The 21,796-nt window shown below is 63.2% G+C and overlaps 1 protein-coding gene across 1 annotated transcript; it reads left to right on the top strand.

The window, feature by feature from the left end:
- Positions 1-669: 669 nt before the first annotated feature.
- On the top strand, positions 670-21,678 carry LOC132587293 (anoctamin-7-like). Its single transcript, XM_060259574.1, has 23 exons — positions 670-747; positions 846-954; positions 1,037-1,242; positions 1,350-1,457; positions 1,561-1,697; positions 1,930-1,987; positions 2,133-2,243; positions 2,436-2,601; positions 2,976-3,066; positions 3,361-3,457; positions 3,622-3,765; positions 4,174-4,311; positions 4,442-4,540; positions 5,946-6,048; positions 6,369-6,480; positions 6,890-6,944; positions 7,187-7,284; positions 7,400-7,536; positions 7,724-7,929; positions 8,400-8,542; positions 8,635-8,725; positions 9,976-10,313; positions 21,249-21,678. The coding sequence occupies exons 1-23, from the start codon at positions 670-672 to the stop codon at positions 21,676-21,678; spliced, it is 3,255 nt and encodes a 1,084-aa protein (XP_060115557.1).
- The last annotated feature ends 118 nt before the right edge of the window (positions 21,679-21,796 follow it).

Raw genomic sequence — 21,796 nt, forward strand, 5'->3', positions numbered from 1 at the left:
GTTCCTCCGTTAAAGTCTCTTCCCAAGGGGCGGGCTGCGCAAAGGCAGCCGGGCAGGGGCCTTCCCGGGTGGGTCGTTCCACCACGCCGGGGCAGCCTGTGTCCGGGGGGGGGCTGCAGGGGGGACCCAGCACCAGCTGGAAAGGCGGCCGGGGCCCCCACAGCCAGGGAGGGAAGGCCGCCTGCGCCAGGAGGGAGCGGGCCTTTGCCGGGCGCTCTGCTCCCTCCTCCAGGGGGAGAGCCCAGGACGGGAGGCAGCAGGGCAGTCCTCGAGCCGGGGCGGCGGGAGTCCGGCCAGGCACCTTCGAGACCCACCAAGTCTTCTTGTCCCGCGGTCGGGCCTTTCCTGCGCAAAGCGCAGCTCTGGGGCCCCAAAGCCGCCTGCGAGGCGAGCCCCGCCGCCCGCCCCTCCTCCTCGCTGGGCTGGGCTGGGCTGCATCAGGGGGCTCCAAGGGCCGCCTCGCCCGGGCCGGGGCTGCTGGGGGGGGAGGGAGGGAGGGCGGGAGGGGCCCGGAGCCGCTGCGTCGCTCGCCTCCCATTGCCGGGCCGTGGCCACGACGCAGAACGCGGCGGGGGCGACGCAGGGCGGGAGGCGGCGTGTGCCTGCAGCGGGGGAAGCAGCCAGCCAGCCAGCCGCCGCCGCCCCCCCCTCGCCGGGGCTCCCAGCGCCATGAAGGGCCCGGGGCGCGACCCCCGCTGCCTGGCCGCCCTCCCCAACGGCGCGCCCGGCGGCAGCTGCGGCAGCCTCGTAAGTAGGCCGGCCCCACGGGGAGGGGAGGGGAGGGGAGGGGGCCCCCTTCTCCACCCCCACCGCCCGGCTCCCTCTTGTCCCCTTGGCCCCGGCAGCAGCAGGAGAACGGCGACCAGCAGCCCCTGTGCACGCCCAGCGGCCCCGAACCCGCCTGCAGCAGCGCCGGCGGCCCCAACCTCTTCCGAGACGGGCGGACCAAGATCGGTGGGTGCCGGAGGCGAGGGGAGGCGAGGGGAGGGGAGGGGAGGGGGGTCCCCCGCCGCCCTGACCAGCCGTGCCGCTGCAGACTTCGTGCTGGTGTGGGAGGAGAAGGCGCGTCCCGGCGCCGCCGCCGCCGCCAAGAGGAGCCGTAGCAGCAGCAGCAGCCGCCGGCGGAGGGCCCGCGCCCAGGCCCGGGCCGAGCAGCAGGAGGCAGCCGTGGCCTCGCGCCACCAGCGCTGGCGGAGCAAGTTCGGGCGCAACCTGCGCGCCACCGGCCTCCTCCTCGAGCAGGTCTGTCCGCCGGGCCCGGGGGCGGGGCGGGGGTGGGGGCGCCCCCTGATGGCTGCCCCCCCTGACCGTGCCGCCCCCCCACCCACCCCCCCCCCCCCGCCGGGCAGGAGGAGACGGCGAGCGAGCGGCGGAGCGTCCAGTTCCTGAAGCTGAGCGCGCCCTGGCCCCTGCTGCTCTACTACGCCGAGGAGCTGAGCCTGCGGGCGCCGCTGCAGGTGAGCCTGGCGCCCGAGGGGAGGGGAGGGGAGGGGAGGGGAGGGGAGGGGGCAGCAGCCGTAGCCGCGTCTCCCTCCCTCCCTCCCTCCTGGCCCCCCGCAGGCCCACCCCAACCCGGACAGCAACGCCTCGGACGCTCTGCTCCGCAAGCTGCGCCTGCCCAACCCCCTGGCCCAGCCGGTGCCCAACAAGCCCCTCGACTTCTACACCTGCGCCTTCCGCAAGTCCAAGCTCCACAGGCGAGTAGCGGCAACGCCGCCGGCCCCAGCCTGCCTGGCTCCTTTGGCATTCCAAGCGGCCGCCAGGCCCCTCTCCCCGGTGGAGCCCTTCCGCAGGGCAGCCCTTTCTCCTCGCCCGCCCGCCCGCCCGCCTCCCTGGGCGGCCCCTGCGGGCGTGGGGGAGGCGGGGGTCTGGGCACAGGCTGGCTCTGGCGAAGGAAGGCGCCCACTCGGATGCTTCCGCCTCTTTCAGGTTTCTGGGCAGCGACTCCCGCGACTCCTACTTCAGCAACACGCAAAGGCAGCGCATCGTGAGTTGCCCTCGTTCGCGGAGGACGGGCGCTTCGTTGAGCCAGGCTGAGGCAGCCTCCTCCTTCCCCGGCGCCCAGCCCGAGGGGGCGGGCAGTCTCCCCTCCCCGGGGCCGCGCCTCAGCCTGGCTCTCCTGCTGCCGGCAGGTGTACGAGATCTTGGCCCGCACTGCCTACGGGAAGAGGAAGCGCGCCCAAGTGGGCATCGAGCGGCTGCTGAATGAAGGCGTCTATTCTGCAGCCTTCCCCTTGCACGAGGTGAGGGCAGGCCCGGTGCTGCTGTCCAGGGGCTGAGAGTCTGGCCCAGAAGGGACGGCAAATACAGGAGGCAGCAAAGGCCGAACGAGGCGCCTGGCCACGGGGCGCTTGGGCCCTGCCCCTGCCGCTGCCTCCTCCTCCTGGAAGGGACCTCTGCGGCCATCTAGTCCACCCCTGCTCCTCCTGCTGCAGGGTCCTTTTGAGCTGCCCGAGTACGAGGTGCCCGGAGAAGAGCTGAACCCCCGGCAGGTCCTGTACGGCTTCTGGGCGCGATGGGGCTGCTGGTACAAGTACCAGCCTTTAGACCACATCCGGGAGTATTTTGGAGAGAAGGTGGCCATCTACTTCGCCTGGCTGGGTGAGAAGCCGCTGGATCGGCCGCTTCCTTCCCCCTGCTGGAGCCCCCTCCGCTCTTCCTCAGGCCCAGCCGCAGCCCCCACATAGCAGAGGGCCCTGGAAGCCCGCAGCCACGCTGGCTCCCCCTTCCGCCCCAGGCCCTTGTGGGGGCAGGAAGCTCTCTGCGCATCCTCAGAGGAGGCTCCTCTCTGCCTGTCTGCCTGCCTTGTGTGGAAGGGAGGGGGATCTAAGCCCCCCCCCCGTGTCCTCTGTGATGGACTTCCGGCCCCCACAGGTATTTCCTGGCTCCACACTGAGCAGATTGCAGGGCCCAGCCCCTGTTGGCCGGAGGGGGGCAGAGGGGTGTGCCTGAAGTAGGCCCTCCTTGTCTTGCAGGCTTCTACACCGCGTGGCTCCTCCCTGCTGCAGGCGTGGGCACCTTCGTCTTCCTCGCGGGCCTCTTGGCCATGGGCACCAACACGCCAGCGTGAGTGTGGGGAGGGGCTGCCGGGCAGCCTTGTTGGGAGGGGGGGCAGCGGGTGCCTCCTTGCTTGGCCATCTAGAAGAGCTTCGTCCTGAGAGCGGAATGGACCCTCCAGGCTCAGAGGCAGTCTGTCCCCCGCCACGAATGGCTGGAGGCTGCTTTGCATGTGGCCCCCCCACTAGCCCTGGATCCCAAGGGTGAGGTGAAGCCCCAGGAAAGGGCCGAGGAAATTTCAGAGATGGGTGGGGATGTGCCCCCCCCCAAAGCAGCTGCTTCTGCATTCCCCCCCACCCCCAGGCAAGAGATCTGCAACAGTGGGGGTCAGTTCCTCATGTGCCCGCTGTGTGACTCCTGCGGCAACTGGAACCTCTCCGAGATCTGCTCCATGGCCAAGGTGGGTGTGGCACGCTGGCTTGCAGCGGGGTCTGCGCGGGGCCAGGGGGAGGGCTGCAAGGTGAGGGCAGGCGGCTTTGCAAGGCCACCCACAGGGGCTGGGAGGCTTGTGGGGCTCCTGGGGGCTCTTCCTTCTTCCTGTGCCTTCTGCCCCCTCCCCCCCAGGTCGGCTACCTCTTTGACCACCCGGGGACCGTCTTCTTCAGCATCTTCATGTCCTTCTGGGCTGTGACCTTCCTGGAGTACTGGAAGCGGAAGAACGCCACCCTGGCCCACCACTGGGACTGCATGGACTTCCAGGAGGAGGAGGCAGGCGGGGGCTGGGGGGAGGGGGCAGAGGCCTGGGGCTGGGGAACTGTCAGGAGCCAGTCTGGAGCCCGCTTGGCGGTGTGCCCGTTCTGAGGCTGGTGGAGCTGGGGTGTGATGGGGGGGCAGGAGCGGGAAGACCTCTGGGTGGCCGCGAACCCCAATGAGGCACAAGTGTCACTTCCGTGCCTCACCTGCAGAGGGAACCTTAGAAAGGCCCTCTGCCCACTGAAGCCAAGCGATTGCCAGGAGCCCTTTAGGCTGCTGAGGTGTTTCCTGCCTTTTAGCAGCCAGTGAGTGGGTGGAGCAGCCCTGTGCAGCAGCAGGGCCCTTGTTCTCCACCCCCCAGCCCCAGCGTGGGGCAGATCCCTTCTCCGGCTTCCAGTCCTTACTGGGCTCTTGGCCTCGCAGGAACGGCCGCGGCCGGAGTTTGCTGCACTGGCGCCTTGCATGGAGCAGAATCCCATCACTGGGGTGAAGGAGCCCCACTTCCCCGCCTGGGACCGCCTCCCACGCTTCCTCACAGGGTCCATGGCCATCATCCTCATGGTGAGAAGCAGGGCCCCTCCGCCCCCCCTGGGATGCTCGGGGTCTGTCTGCGCAGACTGGGGAAGGGGCCGCCTGGCACAAAGGTGGCTTCATTCATGTGCCCTGGGGGGGTCTCTCTGTCCCCGCTCAGCTCTGCGTGGTGATGATCTTCCTGGTGTCCGTGATCCTCTACCGCGGGATCATCAGCACCATGATGTACCGCACCGGAAACTCCCTCTTGGTGAGCCAGGTAAGAGGAGACGGGGAGGAGGGGGGAGCACGTGGGTTCTTCTGCCCAGCTGCTGCTGCTGCTGCACAGGGGCATCCATTGAGGGGTTGCCAGCCTCTTCTCCCGGACATTTCACCTCTTGTAGGCAGAGCCCAGTCAAGGGAAAGGAGGAGGCAGGATCCCACTCTTGGGCCCGCCTCCCAGCAGCAGCAGGAGCAGGATTGGGCCCTCCTGCCTGGGCGTCTCTTTCTTTTGTTGTCCTGCAGGCCACTGGGGTGCTGGGGGAGGGGGGTACCCTGCAGTGGCCCCCGTCCTCCAGAGCTGGGAGAAATCCGGCCTCGGGCAGAGGTCTCCCCAGGGCCCTGCAGCTCCTCGAAGACTGACCCCTCTGCCGCCCTTGCTCCTCCCAGCAAGTGGGGAGGGAGGCCTGCAACAGCCTCTGCTGAGGCTGGCCTGCTCCAGAGGATAACCCTCCTCTTGATGCCACTTGGGATTCTCCTTGAGGGACCGAGCCCTCCAGCTGAGGCTGGCCTGCTCCATAGGATAACCTGGCAACCTGAGGATGGTGCTGAGTTGGATGGGGATGGCCTTTGAAGCTGTGGCAGGCAGAGCCCCCTCCTCCGTGCCCCTCTGGTGGTTTTAGCAGCTCCCAGTTTCTCTCTGAGTTCCTTTGCTCTTTGTGGCTTAGCCCCCGCCTTCTCCCCATAAGTGGCTGGAGGAGTCCGGGGGCCTCTGCTCGTCTGTCTGTGCACTGTGCGGGGGAGGGAGGAGGGCTGCTGCCCAGCGGGGAGGGGGCGCCTTTTCTGGGGCAAGCAGGCAGGCTGGCTGCTCAGGGTGCTGCCAAAAGGAAAAGGGTTCCTAGACGTGGAGGAGGCTCCGTTGCTGCTCCCCTTCTTCCCCCAGGACTTTGAGGAGCGGTCCTGCCTAAGAGCCCTGTGGCGCAGAGTGGTAAGGCTGCAGTACTGCAGTTGGAGCCCTCTGCTCACGACCTGAGTTTGATTCCAGCGGAAGCTGGTTCAGGTAGCCTGCTCCAGGTTGACTCAGCCTTGCCTCCTTCTGAGGTCGGTCAAATGAGTCCCTAGCTTGCTGGGGGGGAAGTGTAATGACTGGGGAAGAGAATGGCAAGGATGGCGGAAGTGGGGAGGCAGGCAGGGGGCCCCATGGCAGTGGATCCCCCAGGTCCAGCGATTGTCTCCAAGGCTGCAAGAATGCCCCCCCAGGGCTCCTTCCTGTCACAGCCCGCCCCCGCCTGCAGTGATGGGAACGGAGGGGGGAAGGGCTCCAGAGGGCCAGCCCTGGGGTGGGGGGGAGGAAAAGAGCCCGGAGGTCCCCAGCAGGCAGCCAGAGCCTTTGGAGAAGTGTCTGGGCAGTGGAGCCGCCACCTCGGAGGCCCCTCCTGGCCTCCCTTCCTTCTGCCTCCTTGCAGGCCGGGAACATCGCCAACCTGAGCAGCTGCATGGTGAACCTCGTCCTCATCCTCCTCCTGGGCCAGGTCTACACCTCCCTGGCCGAGAAGCTCACCAGGTGGGGTGAGTAGGAGCCAGCTCTGCTGCAGCACCCCTCCCCCCTTATTCCCTGGGGCCCTTCCTAGCACCACCGCTCAAGCGCCCTTTGCGCCGGGGGCGGGCAGGGCCAAACCCAACCTTTCTGCCACTTCCTGATTGCAGGAGGGGCCCCTCCCTGGCCTTCCTGCCTGACCCTTTTTGCTGGGGCCACCACTCCTTTGCACACTTCCCTAGATGCCGCCAGACCCAGCCACGTTGGGCATCGGTGTCCTGAAGGGGCATGGGGGGGGCCCTCCTCCTCCCCACTGCCACACGCACACCCACATCCTATGTCGCCTCTGCAGAAATGCACCAGACACAGACGCAACATGAGGACGCCTTCACCTTCAAGGTCTTCATTTTCCAGTTTGTGAATTTCTACTCCTCACCTTTCTATGTGGCCTTCTTCAAAGGCAGGTGCGCAACACACGCCCCCCCCCCCATGGTGCCAAGCAGACAGCCCCGCCAGAGGGAGGGAGGGAGGGAAGGGGGGTGCACAGCCTGGCCCCTTCTTAGCTGAACAGGAAAGTCATGCCCACTGCCTGGGTCTGGCTGGAGTGTTTCAAGCCCCTCCCCCAATGAAACAGGGCTTTTGTCTCTCCTGGCCAGGTTTCCCTCCCCCCCCCCAGCTCCCCTTCAGGCCGGCCTGGGACTCAGGAGCTGCCCTTGGGGTCTGGGGCAGTCCCCTACAAGGCTGCTCTCCTCCTCCTCTCCCCCCCCCCTCGGGATGGGACCCCCAAGTGCGGCATGGCAGGCAGGAGGCTTTGGGGGCTGCCTGCAGAGGAGGGGCTTCTGTGGGGTCAAAGGGCTCTCTCCCCCCCAACAGGTTTGTGCGCTATCCAGGTCAATATGGCAAACTGCTGGGCATGCGGAATGAGGATGTAAGTGGGCCCTGCCATCCTCCCCAGGGGTGAGCTGGGGACTTGTCTTGCGAGAGGCTGGACTGGAAGCGCTGTCTGTCCTTCTGTTGCCTCTTGCCCAATCAGGTGTGCAGAAGCACCGGAGGTGGGCGTGCCAGAGGGATCCCGGGTTGGTTGGCAGGGGTCCCTCAGCCTGGTCCCAGCTTGGCTGCCCCCCGGGCCTCCAGCCAGCAGCAGTGAAAGCCTCCCCTCCCCCCCCACAGTGTGGCCCCGGGGGGTGCCTGATCGAGCTGGCCCAGCAGCTCTTTGTCATCATGGTGGGGAAGCAGATTGTCAGCAACGCCCAGGAGTTCCTCCTCCCGTGAGTTTCTGCCCCTGCAGGCAGGTGGGAGGGGGGCTGGGTGGCAGGAGCTCCTGCCGTGGGGAGGAGGCCCAGGAGCGTGGCGTGCCAGCTGTCCTCCCCCCTGCCACTGCAGCAAGCTGAAGGCCTGGCACCAGAAGCGGAAGCTGGCCCGGGTGCGGGGCGCCCAGATCGCCCAGGAGCCCAGGCGCTGGGAAGAGGACTTTGAGCTCATCGCCTGCGAAGGCCTCTTTGAGGAGTACCTGGAGATGGGTAAGAGGCAGCCGTGGGGAGGGGGGTGTCCCTGTGGCCACCCACTGCGGGAGTCTCTGTCTTTCTGGGCCAGGCAGGCGCTGGCTCTTGACCTCTGGCCACCACTTCATCATGGGGGACCAGAGGACAGGCCTCCTGTGCAAGATTGTTGTGCGGCTCCCAGCCGAGCTCTGCCGTTGTCCCGCAGTCCTGCAGTTCGGCTTCATCACCATCTTTGTGGCCGCGTTCCCCCTGGCTCCGCTCTTTGCCCTGCTGAACAACTGGGTGGAGATCCGGCTGGATGCCCAGAAGTTTGTGTGCGAATATCGCCGCCCAGTGGCCGAGCGCGCGCAGGGCATCAGCGTCTGGTTTTTCATTCTGGATGTCCTGGCACACCTCTCGGTGGTTGTCAACGTGAGTAGGGAGGCAGGCAGCTTCTCCCAAGGAGCCGCTGTTCTCCCGAGCTGGCCTCAAGGGGGGTAGGGCCCTCCTGTACGATGGGTGGGAGAGCGCTTTTCCTGGCATGCAGACACACCCACGGAGAGAGCTGCACCTGTTGCATTTTGTCACCTGGAGACAAGATACCTCTGGGACTGGTTGCTATGGAAACCGGAAGGGGGGTTGCAGCTCACATGCCTCAATCCAGAGGAGGCAGCGTTGCCGGAGCCCCAGGAGCTGGGCCCCCTCCCTCTCCCCATCTGCCTGTCCAGGAGAAGAGCCGCCCTCCCCGGTGTGGGGGGCCTGGGCTTTCTAAGCAGCAGCCCTGCAGCCCCCCTCCCACTCTGGGGAGACCTGCCCTAACCCTAACCCAGCAGCTTGGGAGGGGGGGTGCGGCTCAGGGGGCCTTCTGAGCATCCCTCTCTGTGTGTGTGTGTGGCCCACAGGCCTTCCTCATCGCTTTCACCTCCGACTTCCTGCCACGCCTCCTCTACCAGTACGAGCAGGACAGCCAGCTGCGGGGCTACGTCAACTTCACCCTGGCCTACTCGCCTCCCAGCTATGTGGACAGCAACCACACCATGTGCCGGTGCGCAGGCCACCGCCTTGCCCTGCCCCCAGCCTCCCCCCTCCCCGGGCAGAGGCTCCCTGCTCACCTGCCTGCTTGACCCCCCCATGCAGGTACAAGGCTTTCCGCGATGCCAACGGCAGCTACACCCTCTTCTACTGGAAGCTCTTGGCCATCCGCCTGGGCTTCATCATCACCTTTGAGGTGAGAGCCGCTGCTGGCTGCCTGCCTGGGGCTTCCCCCCCTCACCTCTCCAGCAGAAGGGGCAGTCACATCTCTGCTGGTCTCCAGCCCCGGAGGGAAGCTGCTTCTTTCCCTTTGATGCCCCCCCCCAGATCCCCCCTCCAGGGACTGCTCCCCCCCAGACATGGGCGCCCCCTGCTGGGCTGAGGAAGCAGTGCACCCTTCTCTGACTCACAGGGTGGGGGTGGGGGGGCTGCCAGGTATGCCAAAGACACTGCTCACCGTTCCAGGGCCTGCACAATCACTCATGCCTGGCACACCACACAATCACAGCACACGACATTGTGGCCACCTGCGGCTATTTTAGTGGGGGGAGGCCTGAAGCATGCTGGGGGGGGGGCAGAAGTGTTGCAGTGAACTTTGGCACCCCCCCTCCCAGGTGCTGAGTGAGCGGTGGGGCGTTGGGAGGGGCCCTCAGGGACTGGTGGCCCCCCACTTCATGGCCTGGGGGCTTCTCCTCTGGGTTGAGTTCTGCTCTGCAAAGGGCTCAGTGGCCAGTCTTTGGAGGAGTCTGTCTCCCTCCCTCCCTCCCGGCCTGTGCCCAGACCCACCACGCTGTGTCGTCTTCTATGGAGTCTGTCTCCCTCCCTCCCTCCGGGCATGTGCCTCCCTCCCTCCCTCCTGTGCCCAGACCCACTGTGCTGGGTCTCCCTCCCGCTGCCTTCCATGGAGTCTGTCTCCCTCCCTCCTGGCCTGTGCCCAGGCCTACCGTGCTGGGACTCCCTCCCGCTGCCTTCTGTGGAGTCTGTCTCCCTCCCTCCCTCCTGGCATGTGCCCAGACTCACCGTGCTGGGTCTCCCTCCCGCCGCCTTCCGTGGAGTCTGTCTTCCTCCTGGCCTGTGCCCAGACCCACCACGCTGCCTCTCCCTCCCGCCTCCTTCCGTGGTGTGGCCCACCCAGCCGCCACCTCTCTGGCGGGCAGCAGCCATCCTGGGGCAGGGGTGCTGAGGAGGTGAGCCCCCCCTCCGTGGGCTGCCTTCTCCCCTCGCCCTTGCAGGGCAGGCAGGGGTCAGCTTGCTGTTGGGCTCAGCCAAGACTGCCTTAAGGGAGCGAATGGTCACATTGGCCTGCCTCCCTGGGCTGTGGGGAGGCTTGCTGGGAGGGAGGGAGTTCTTTGCATGATGCTGTGAGCCAAGGCAAAAGGCACGGGGTGGGGGTGGGGGGTGCAGAGAGGTGTGCAGCTGCTGAGGTGGCCTCCCCTTCCCTGGCAGCACGTGGTGTTTTTCTGCTTGCGCCTGATTGACTGGCTGGTGCCGGACGTCCCGAAGTCCCTGGAGCTGAAGATCAGGCGGGAGAGATACTTGGCCAAGCAGGCCTTGGCCGACAACCCGGCTGCGCTGCTGATGGTGAGTCCGGACTCCTCCTCCTCCTCCTCCCCAGGTCAGTTGGGGTGGGGGAGGGGATGGGAGGGGCGCCTGGGCCATTGTGTTGATGTTGTCCCCCCCACCCCAGGCACCAAAAACGTCCCTTGCCAAAACCCACTCTTGCCCTCAAAGGATCAACTCCTGCCCCCTGGGGTATGCAGAGAAGAGGAGCTGCCTCTGAGCAGGTACAGAGTGCACTTCCTGCCCCACAGGCTCTCTCTGTCCCACCTCCAATGAGAGATTCTGGACTTTGCCTATTCAATTGTTTAGCAGCAGCTTCTGCTAAGATTTAGCTATTCAAGGCTGCTGGACAATACAAAAAAGTTAAGGGTCTTTTGAATTATCACTAGCAAGCCAAACCAAAAAGTTTCAGAGACTTTTATCTTGTCTTGAAAAAAGACATTGTTCTCTTTATTGTGCAAAACAGGGCCCTGTGAAAATTAACCATATATTTACTGTATGGACAAGTGCTAAAATTAACAAAGTTCCTGTAATCATATTACAGCAAGTAATAATTTAAAAAGGAAAGCAAGTCCCAGGCTTCTGGCTCAACAAGCTCAAGTCAGACATATCCCCCAAAATCTCACCCCATGTCCTTTCTGAGACTTCATAAGAACATAAAAGAAGCCAGGTGTATTGGGCCAATGGCCCATCCAGTCCAACACTCTGTGCCACACAGATGTCAAAACCCAGGTGCCATCAGGAGGCCCACCCGTGGGGCCAGAACCACAGGAGCCCTCCCATTGTGGCCCTGCAAGCACCAAGAATAGGGAGCATCTCTGCCCCAGACACACTGTTTCCTCTATGGCCAACAGCCACTCATGGACCTCTTCTCTATAGATGTATCCAGTCCTCTCTTGAAATGGCATATGCTTATAGCTGCCACCACTTCCTGTGGCAATGAATTCCATGTGTTTATCACCCTTTGCGTGAAGGACTTCCATTTATCTGTTCTAAGCCTACTGCTCAATTCCATTGAGTGCCCACCACTTCTTGCATTATGAGAAAGGGAGAAAAGGACTTCTTTCTCTACCTTCTCCATCCCATGCATAATCTTGTTAACCTCTATCATGTCACTCCTCAGTTGACTTTCTCCAAGCTAAAGAGCCCCAAGCGTTTTAACCTTTCTTCACAGGTAAAGTGTTCCATCTCCTTAATCATTCTAGTTGCCTTTTTCTGCACCTTTCCCAATGCTAGAATACCTTTTTTGAGGTGCAGTGACCAGAACTGTACACAGACAGTGTTCCCAATGAGGCTGCCCCATAGATTTCTACAGGGGCCTCATTACTGTGGCTGGCTGGTTTTCAGCCCCCTCCCTAATAATTCCCAGCAGTGCATTTCCCTTTTCTTTTGTTTAAATTGCACTCACACCCTGCGTTGACACCTTCCTTCAGGGAGTTATGTGCCTTGACTCCCAAGATCTCTCTCCTGGTCAGTCTCCACCAGCTCAGGCCACGTCAAAGGACATGTATAGTTCGGGTTTTCAGCTCCAACGTGCATTCCTTTGAACCTCATCTGCCACATTGACGCCCACTTGCCCAGCCTACACAGATCCCTCTGGAGCACCTCACAAGCCTCCCTCATTCTCACCACCCTGAATAACTTATGGTGCAATCCAGAGCCATGCCCACGCCCCGGCTGGTTTGCAAGCTTTTCTGCCCCTCACCTGCGTAGCTCCTTAGCAACGGGCACCCGGTGGTGAGTGGAGGCAGGGGCACTGTGACAGACTGCTGCCAGAACCAATGAGGGGCCATGTGGCATGGGGGCGGAGTCCAGTGTCCATCTCTGGCGGGGGGGGGAGCAGAGGGGGGCAGGCCATAGGGGCTGCAGGAGTTGCACTCCTTTCCAGAAGCACCTCCCCCAAACACCCACACCCACTTGCTTCAAGGGGCCAGCTCCTGCCCTAGGCACCTGAGCGTGGGGTGGGGTTTGAGCAGGAGAGGGGCCCCTCCTTGAGGGAGCAGAGGTGGGTGGGCATGGCTGCCATTTCACTCTGGGTACTGGGGTCATGCCTGTTTCAGAGCAGTTAGTGCCCAGAGACTGCCAGTCCAAATCTCTTCTGCATTCCCCATGACTTCCATCTGTGGGGATGTAGTTGTGCAGCATTGCAATGGAAATCAAGTCACCAGTAGTATGTCTGGTGGGGGAAGATATCACTGAAGAGCGGGGCCATGGAGTCAGGGGCAACCCCCCAAGCCCCACCCCTCCAAAAACATGGTGTCTGCCTGCTGCATTGGCTCTCCCCTGCCTGGCACTGACTCCATGGCCCCACCCCTTCAGTGATATCTTCCCCCGGGGACAGAAGCCCACCCCCTTCCTGGAGCAGACAGACAGTCATGAATCTGATTCCTGCACTTCATTTATTGGTGACCTTCTCCCCACCCCTGCACTGCCTGACATCATAGAGTTGGAAGGGGCCTCCAGGGTCACCTAGTCCAGCTCCCTGCACAATGTGAGGAACTCACAAATTCTTCCCTCCCCTCCCCCAGGGAGAGCCTCAGCCCCTCTCCTCTGCTTCATGCTCCCAACCACCCTGTGAGGTCAGTGAGGCTGAGGGGGGGGGCGCTCTCTCTGGTCAGCTTCCTCCCGTGGGGTCTCCCACCCCCCTCTGGCCACCAGCTGTAGGAGGGAGGGAGGGCAACCAAACAGACAGGGACACAGTTGTGACACAACCCAGACTCCCTTGAACTGCAAGCCATGGTGGGGCACGGCTGCTCCTTTCTCTTCCGCCCTGGGACCACCACCAAGACTCCCTGTAAGCTGTGGAGTCTTGTGAGCAAAAATTCTGCTTTGTGAGCTACTGGCAGGAAAGTGGTGACCTCCTGCATCAAATAGTTTCCTCTGGGGCCACTTCTCCTGAGCTACGACAAAAATGTGTGAGCTGGAGGCTAAAAAAGCCTGAGCTAGCTCACGCCAACTCAGCTTAGAGGGAAGAGTGAGCCCAGCCCCCTCCATGGCATGCCCTGACGCCTGCTGAGCGCACTCCACCTGCATCTCCCACCACCAGGGCCTCACCGCCTGTTCTCAGCCCGCCTGGCAGGCAGCTCCAACACAGAGCCCTGGGTCACTCACTCCAACCACAGAGCTGGAAGATTTCCTGGCTGAAGTTTATGTGTGCTGGGGAGGGGCTTGGTTGCCCCAAGGAGGGAGGTGATTGGCTGCAGTCAGTTCCTCTGAGTGAGGGGGTGTGCAGAGAGACTTGGAGTTCAGGCTCAGTAGGTGTTTATGGCTGGTGTAACTCAGGCGGAAAGAAAAAGAAGAGGAGGAGATTGGATTTATATCCTGCCCATCACTCAGAGGGGCTTGCAGTCTCCTTCCCTTTCTCTCCCCAGAACAGACACCCTGGGAGGCAGGTGGGGCTGAGAGAGCTCGGAGAGAACCGGGACTGCCCCAAGGTTACACCAGCAGCTGCATGTGGAGGAGGAGGGAATCAAACCTGGTTCTCCCAGATTAGAGTTTGTACTCTTAACCATTAGAACAAACTGGCTCAGGGGGCCAACTAACTCTAGCCATGCCCCCCAAACACCCCACAGCCATGCTGGCACAGGGGCCAATGCCTCACTTGCACCATTGGGAGGGTGGGGGGCTGCCCCCCCCCCAGTCTCCAGCTGCCAGTGCCCACGAGTGACAGAGTAGCGCTGGGGCCCTGTGCCCTCGTCACCGGCCCTTATGCAGGCAGGCATATCTTGGGCAGTGGGCTATCCAGAGGGCAGTGGGCTCCCGAGTGCTTTCAGCCCCCCCCCCAGATTGCTGTGCCCACGTCATCTGCAAACTGAGCCACTTTACTGCTTACCCCCAACATCGAATCATTAAAGAACATGTTAAAAAGCCCCTGAGCATCCCTGAGCCCTGCAGCCCGCCCCCCACTGCTGACCACCCTCCGCTGGGAAAACTAACCCTTTCCCCTGCCTCTCTGTTTCCTGTCCATCAACCAGTTGTTAACTTGTCCTCTCACATCTTGACTGCTGAGGGTACCAAGGAGCCTTCAGTGAGGAACTTGATCAAAAGCTGTCTAGAAATCTAGGTAAAGACTGTGTCTTGGATCCCCCTTGGCCACGTGCTTGTTCACCCCCTCAACCAGGTCAGTGAGAGAAGATCTTTCTTTGCAGAACCCCTGATGAGTCTTCCTCAATAGCTTTGGTTCATCAATGGGCCTACTAATTCTATCTTTAATAACGAATTCCACCACTTTACCCCAAATTGGCTTGAGACTGACTGTCCTGTAGTTTCTCTGCTCTCCACTGGAACCTTTTTTAAAGATGGGGGTTAAATTCGCTGTCTTCCAGTCCTTTGGGGTGGAGGCGAGATGTTGTGATAGTTTTGTCAGGAGATCCACACGTTCACCTGTGAGTTGATGATGATGGTGATGAGGATATATCCCGCCCTCCACTCCAAATCTCAGAGTGGCTCACAATCTCCTTTATCTTCCTCCCCCACAACAGACACCCTGTGAAGTGGCTGGGGCTGAGAGAGCTCAAGGACAACCTCTGCTGAGCCAAAGCCATTGTAGCAGGTGCAAGTGGAGGAGTGGGGAATCAACCCCGGTTCTCCCAGATAAGAGTCCGTGCACTTAACTACTACATCCAACTGGCTCTTTCAGAACTCTTGGAGGTGTGCTATCTGGGCCTGGTGATTGGTCAGTTTTTAATTTGCCCATCAGTCATAGCCCCCCCTCTCTCATCACTTCAATCTGACTCAGGTCTTTTAATGCCCCTTCTGAAATCCCTGCTTCTGGAGTGGGCAAGCACCCCCCCTCCTCCACAGTGAAGAAGGAGGCAAAAAAGGCATTCAGCTTCTCTGCCATTTCCCTACCCTCCTTCTTTATAGAATCATAGAACTTGTCCAACCCCCTGCACAACACAGGAAACTCCTAAAGCACCTCTCCCCGAGTTCCCAGTGCCTGGGCTAAACGGCCACCCCTTTGGGCTTGTGCAGTTGCCTTCACCCAGCACATCTTTCAATACCCACCCCTTTTAAGCCCTGGGTTTTGGGGGGGATGTGGTGTGTGGTGCAGTGTTGTGGTGCTGTGGGTCCAGCATTGTGTGACTTGTGCAGTGCTCCCTTCTTTGTGCAGCAGCATGAATCAGGGAGGGGGGCTGCTGGATCTTGCTGTTCTGGGTGGGGACTGAGCCTTGGGCCTGCCATGAGGGGAGTGGCCTGGCATGGTGCAGCAGGGGCTGCCAGGCGGGATGGGGGATGGGCGATGCCCATGAGTGAGCCAGGCGGGGGCCTCCTGCAGAGCCTTTCTTCATGCAGCCCCTTCTCGCAGCCTGGGCTGGCCTCGTGGCGCCAGTTAGTGGGTTGGTGAGGCAGGGGTGCCCTTTGGGTTGCTGGACCATCTCAGGGCTGTGCTTCCTTCCTTCCTCCCCTCCCACCACAGCAAGCCACCTGACCTAGCAGCACTGGGGTGCCCCCCCCCCAGCACGCGAAGAGAAGACGCTGCCGGAGGATGGAGGATGGCGCTGCGGAGGCCTTTTGGGGCCCTACCCTGTGCTGCTTCCTGGCTGTCCTGCCACTTGGGGATGGGGGGCCTCTCCTGAAGGAGGGGGTCTCTCTGGCTCCTGAGGCCACTGGGTCTGGGCTCCCCCTCCCCCGCTTTGTGCTCTGCTTTTGCCCAAGGCCAGCCTTTCAGTCCTGTCACTGAGCTGCCCCAGGTTTCTTCCATCTCAGCTGTGAGGCAGGGCCAGAAGTCGGAGGGGCTGCATGTTGCGCGGGGGGGGGATTCCTGCATGTCCTGGTTCCTGTGGTCAGAGCACCCCTGGCTTCTCCCCTCCCCGAGAGAGAACTGCTTTCTGCTGCAGCCACAGTTGCCGCCACCCCCACCCCTCCTGTCGCATGTCATGGGAGTCCCGGAGGTGGGGACGCGGGAGCAGCAAAACAGTGAAGCCATTCTTAAATAAATGAATAAATAAATACATAAAGGTTGTGTGTGTGTGAGTAAAGTGAAGCAGCAGTGCCGTCCACCGCCAGCAGCAGAAGAGGGGAAGGAGGTGGGGGGGGGCACAGAAACCTCCAGAGCACAGCTGGGAGTTTCCTCCCCCTTCTGCTGGGGGGGCGGGCTTAGAAGCAGGGCGCTCTGGCAACAGGGGAGAAGGAGGAGGAGAAGAAGAAGATACTGGATTTGGATCCCACCCTGTGCTCCGAATCTCAGAGTGGCTCACGATCTCCTTTCCCTTCCCCCCCACCCCAACAGACGCCCTGTGCAGTGAGTGGGGCTGAGAGAGCTTTTACAGCAGCTCCCTTCCTAGGACAACCTCTGCCAGAGCTATGGCTGGCCCAAGACCACTCCAGCAGCTGCAAGTGGAAGAGGGGGTAATCAAACCTGGTTCTCCCAGATAAGAGTCCGCTCACTTAACCACTATGGCTGACCCAAGGCCATTCCACCAGCTGCAAGTGAAGGAGTGGGGAATCAAACCCGGGTCTCCCAGATAAGAGTCCGCTCACTTCACCACTATGGCTGTCCCAAGGCCATTCCATCAGCTGCAAGTGGAGGAGGGGGTAATCAAATCCGGTTCTCCCAGATAAGAGTCCCAGCACTTAACCCCTACACCCAATTGGCTCTTGAGATACAGAGGGGTAGGTCAGGCCGCGGGCGGGCGGGCGAGGGGTGCAGGCGGTTGGGCTGAAGGTGGGCCGGGAGGGAGGGAGGGAAGAGGGTCCCGCCTGCGCGGAGTCCCCCCCCCCGCCCCCCACCTAGGGGGGCTGGATGGAGCCAAGGGGCGCCACTAGAGGCCGCTGCGGAGAGAAGGCGGCCCCTGCCTGCAGGGCCCAAGAGGGCCAGCGCGTTTTGGCTCCCCCCCGGCCCAGCCCCATCCCCAGCAGAGTCTTCAGGGAGGGAAGCAAGCGGCTGCCAGCAGCCAGCGAAGACAGGCGGGCGGAACCGGATCCGCTTCCCGTTCACTAGAAGGCGCTACTGCCCTTGCAAGCCGCCCGCCGGGACCGGACTCTGCCCTCCTCCCCCCCCCCCCCGCGGCAAGGCTGACGGCAGAAGCGCAGCAGCGACGGGGCGCCCGGGCCAGGCGAGGGAGGGGGGAGGAGAGCCGGCCTGCCCGGCAGCTCCGGCCCTCGGGACGTGCTCAGAGGCGCAGCTGTGGCTTGGGGCGAGGCGGCTTCTCCCGGGTGGGGGGGGGAGGCGGCGGCGGCAGGGAGGGCTGGAACGCGCGGTCCACCTGCAGCCCCCCTGTGACGACCCACCGACTCCTCGTGGAAGGAGGTGAACGGGAGGGGGGTGGCCATTGCTTGCCTCTGGACGGTAGCCCTGGAGTTCCTCGGTGGTCTCCCCTCCAAATACTGAGCGGGCAGACCGTGCTGAGCCTCCCCCCACCCCGGACAGGGCAGCCAGTTGCCCCTCCCTCGACTCTTTCCGTTTTGGCTGCTACAGCCTTTTCCCTGGCTGCTCTCCCATTCACAGGCACTAGGGGGCAGTGGAGCCCTGTATCTGTATGGAAGGGAGGGAAGAACGGAGGAAAGGGAGGAGGGAGGAAAGAAGGAAGGGAGAGAGGGGAAGGGAGGGAGGGAAAGGGAAGGGAGGGATGAACGGAAGAAGGGAAGGACGGAGGAAAGAAGGGAGGGAGAGAGGAAGGGGACGGGAGGGAGGGAGGAAAGAAGGAAGTGAGGGAGGAAGGAAGGAGGGGAAGGGAGAGAGGAAGGAGGGAGGAAAGAAGGGAGAGAGGGAAAGTGGGAAGGGAAGGAAGGGAGGGAGGAAAGAAGGGAGGGAGGGAGGGAGGAAGGAGGGAGAGAGGGAAAGTAGGGAGGGAGGAAAGAAGGAAGAGAGGGAAAGTGGGAAGGGACGGGAAGGGAGGGAGGAAAGAAGGAAGGAAGGGAGGAAAAAAAGGAAAGAGGGAGGGGGAGGTCCCTCCCTCCCCTCTGCCCAGCTCGGAGGGGAGCTCCCTCCTCCGCTCCCCCCCTCCAGGCGGCGCCCCCTTCTTCTCGGAGCGGGATCTGGCCGGGGCGGTACTGTTGGAAGCAGGACTGGCCCTGTTTCCTTGGGAGAGGCGCCTGCTAGGCCGGCACCGGCCACGCAGGAGGGGGTCCCCCAGGGCTGCAGCCTGCAGCAGAAAGCTGGGCCCATGAGCCCCCCCCCCCCCGCCCCTCCTGAAGGCTGCAGGCAGACTGCTGTCCCGCAGGACTCCTGGGCTGCCGGGAGCGAAGGGAGCCAGGCATAGCGGGGTGAGCCAGAGAGGGAAGGCAGCCGGGGCTCCCCCCCACGCCGCCCTCGGCCTCTTCTGCTTGGGGAGGGCTCGGCCGGCCCTGGGGTGCTGCGGGGGGGAGGAGGTCCCTGGGCAGGGAAGCCGCCCGCTCCACTTGGCCCCGCTGCCACCAGCGGGCAGCAGGGGGCGCCCGCCCACCCCTCTCCCCTCGCGCCAGCCAGCTCAGCAAGTCGCCCGAGGTTCCGCCGGCCCCCCCTCCGGCCGCCCATTCAGGCCCCAAAGCCCCCGCGCGCCTTTGCCCCCAGCCTCCCTCTCCCGCCCCGCGGAGGCTCCGGCCGCTCAGCTGCAGGGGGGAGGGGGGACGCAGCGGCGCCCGGCCCACAGCCCTCCCCCCGCCGGGCATAGGAGGGGGTGAAGAGGCGGTGGCCTCCATCCACGCCCGGCCGCGGAATGTGGCCGCATTCCTTCCTTGGCCGCCTGGCGGGCGGGCGGGCAGCAGGCGGGGCTTGGCTCTCTCCCGGCCGGCCCTCTCCTACTCCAGCCCCGCCCGCCTTCCCTGCAGCGCAAAGCGGCCTTCCGCGCTGCTGCTGGCGGGTCTAGCTCCGTCGCCTCGCCCGCCCGCCCGCCGGGCCTGGGAGGGGACCCGCCAAGGGAGAAACCCCCACCCCACCCCTCCTCGGCTTGGCTTCCGCGGGACTGGCCGGGAGGAGGCCGCCTCTCTCGCCCTTCGGTCGCAAGAAACAGCCTTCTAACCTCCCCACCCAGTTGCCCCCTGCCCCCCCTCCCGCTGGAGAAGCGCTGCCGGGAGCACTCAGCCCCTGCACCCCGGGCACCTTCTGACGACCTCGCCGCCCTGGCCGGCCTGTCTTTCTTTCCCCCGGGCGCAGCAAGGCGGCTCCCGCCCCGGCCTTTCCTTCCAGCGGGAGAGCGCCAGCGGAGGGCAGGGCCATGGGGGGGGGCTCAAGGGGATCCCCTCCCATATTTCGTGAAGGCGGCCAGGCGGAGTGGCAGCACTTGAGCCCCCCTCACCCCTCTCCCACGCGCGCGCGCAGCGAGGAGCCTGTCGGTTGGGGCTCAGACGTACTTGTGGGCTTCGCGATCCGAGACCGCCCGCCCGGCTCCCGGGTGGTTCAGTCAGCCCTTCCTAGATGTCCGCGGCCAGATCCCTGCTCAGAGCCAGGAGAAGGGAAGGCGGGTCCCGCTCGGCTGGCCCCACCCGGTGGCCAAGTGGCTGAAGGGGCCCAGGGAAGGGAGAGCAAGAATTTGTCCCGGGGGGACCTCGAAGTCTCCCCCCCTCCCAGGACCCCCCCCCCCACACACACACAGACAACCCTGTTGGGACCTGGTTTGTTCAACGTCTTTATCAATGATCTGGATGAAGGGAGAGAGGGAATGCTTCTTCAGTTTGCAGATGATACCACATTGGGAGGGGTTGCAAACACAGAAGGATCCGGGATGACCTTGACTGGCTGGAAAACTGGGCTAACACCAATAAAATGAATTTTAACAGGGAGAAATATAGTTCTGCATTTAGGTAGGAAAAATCCAATGCATGGCAATAGGATGGGGGAGACTTATCTTAGCAGTAGTATGTGCGAAAAAGATCTCGGGGTCTTAGTGGACCATACGCTGAACACGAGTCAACAGTGTGATGCGGTGGCTAAAAAGGCATGCAATTTTGGGCTGTATCAACGGTAGTCTCGTATCCAGATCAGGTGAAGTATGGTATCGCTTTGCTCTGCTGTGGGAAGGCCTCATCTGGAGTATTGTGTTCAGTTTTGGGCACCACATTTTAACAAGGATCTAGACAAGCTGGAAGGGGTCCAGAGGAGGGCGACGACGATGGTGAGGGGTCTGGAGACCAAGTGCTATAAGGGAAGGTTGAAGGAGCTGGGCCTGTTTACCCTGGAGAGGAGGCGGCTGAGAGGTGATAGGATTACCATTTTCAAGTACTTGAAGGGCTGTCATATAGAGGATGGTGTGGAATTGTTTGCTGTGGCCCCGGAAGGTAGGACCAGAACCAAAGGGTTGAAATTAAATCAGAAGACTTTCCAGCTCAACATTAGGAAGACTTCCAGACAGAGCGGTTTTTCAGTGAAACAGGCTTCCTCTTGGGGAGGTGGTGGGCTCTCTTCCTTGAAGGTTTTTAAACAGAGGCTAGGTGGCCATCTGACAGCAATGAAGATCCTGTGAATGTAGGGGGAGGCACCTGCGAGTTTCCTGCATTGTGCAGGGGTTGGACTAGATGACCCTGGAGGTCCCTTCCAACTCTATCATTGTAGGATTCTATAGCCCCGCCAATAACCCTTTACACTTCCTCCCCCCAGTTGATCACGGGGCGGCGGGGGCGAGGACTTGCATTTTGGCCTTGCGCTGGAGATGAAAGGCCGCCCCGTGCAGGGGAGGGGGGGAGGGGCAGCCTTTGCGTGTGAAAGGGGTCGGGAGGCAGCCCCTTCCCACAGTCACTCCTTTTGACCGCTTCCGGAGCGAGCCAAGTGGACCCTTCCCTTGGGGGCCAGCTGCTCAGAAGGGCGCTGGATGGCTTTACAAGGGGACGGGAGGGGGGGGGCAATTCCTTTAAAGACAGCCCAGCTGCTCAGACACTGCGCTCCCTCGCAAAGGGTCGTCAGGAGGAGGCCTGCTGCTCTGAATAGCCCCTCCCCCCGCGATCCAGCCAGAACCGGGGGGGTGGGGTCCTCTGCCAGGAGCAGAACCGGGCCTCTGCGCTCTCGGGGGGGGGGGGGGGGCAGACCTTGCATACTCTCCCTCTCTGGGTCCCTAGCACTGTGGCTGCCCCAAGGGGGGTAGGGTAGGGTGCAGGGGGCGGGTCCTGAAGCAAGCCCCACCCCACTCCCCCCCCCCAGGAACCATCGCTGCCCCCCGCCCCGCCCAAACTGCGTCCCCGTGCTTAGCTGGAGTTGCCCCTTTGCATGGGCGGATCTCCAGGGATGCCCCCCCGCCCCCTCGCAGGCAGCTCCCAGCAGCAGGGAAGCGCCGGAGAGCTCCGGGCCCTGCCAGCCCCGGCGAGAGACTCTTCCCCACCTCCGCCGCCCGCCAGACGCACCAAAGGTGCCAAGAGCCGAGGCAGCCCGTCTGCCGGAGGTCGGGGGAGGCCCGCTCCTCGAAGCCCCTTCCGTGCCTCCCCGCCCTGAGCACCCGCAGCCGGAAGGGGATGGGGGGGACGCGAGGGAGCCGGGAAATCCCCCCCAGAAGATGCGTCTCTGCCTCTGCCCGCGACTCCGCGGTATTTCTCCGGCCCCCCCCACCCCGGGTCTTGCCAAAGGAGCGGGTCTCTGGCAGGACTCCCCGGGCCGGCTGTCTAGGGCCACGGCTGCTCTCGAGCCAGGAGGAGATTCGAGGGGCAAGGAACCCTCGCCCTCCCCACCCCCCCCTCCCCTGAGTCCTCTTGCGGCCCCTTTGGAAGCCCCCCCCCAGCTCCTTCCTCTTCTCAAACGAAAGCCCCCCCCCCCCCCGCCTGGCGCCCCGGCCTCTCCGCGCCCCGCGCAACAGGCAGCGAA

Source organism: Heteronotia binoei, chromosome 18, assembly GCF_032191835.1.
Source record: "Heteronotia binoei isolate CCM8104 ecotype False Entrance Well chromosome 18, APGP_CSIRO_Hbin_v1, whole genome shotgun sequence".
In the NCBI taxonomy this organism is placed as follows: domain Eukaryota; kingdom Metazoa; phylum Chordata; class Lepidosauria; order Squamata; family Gekkonidae; genus Heteronotia; species Heteronotia binoei.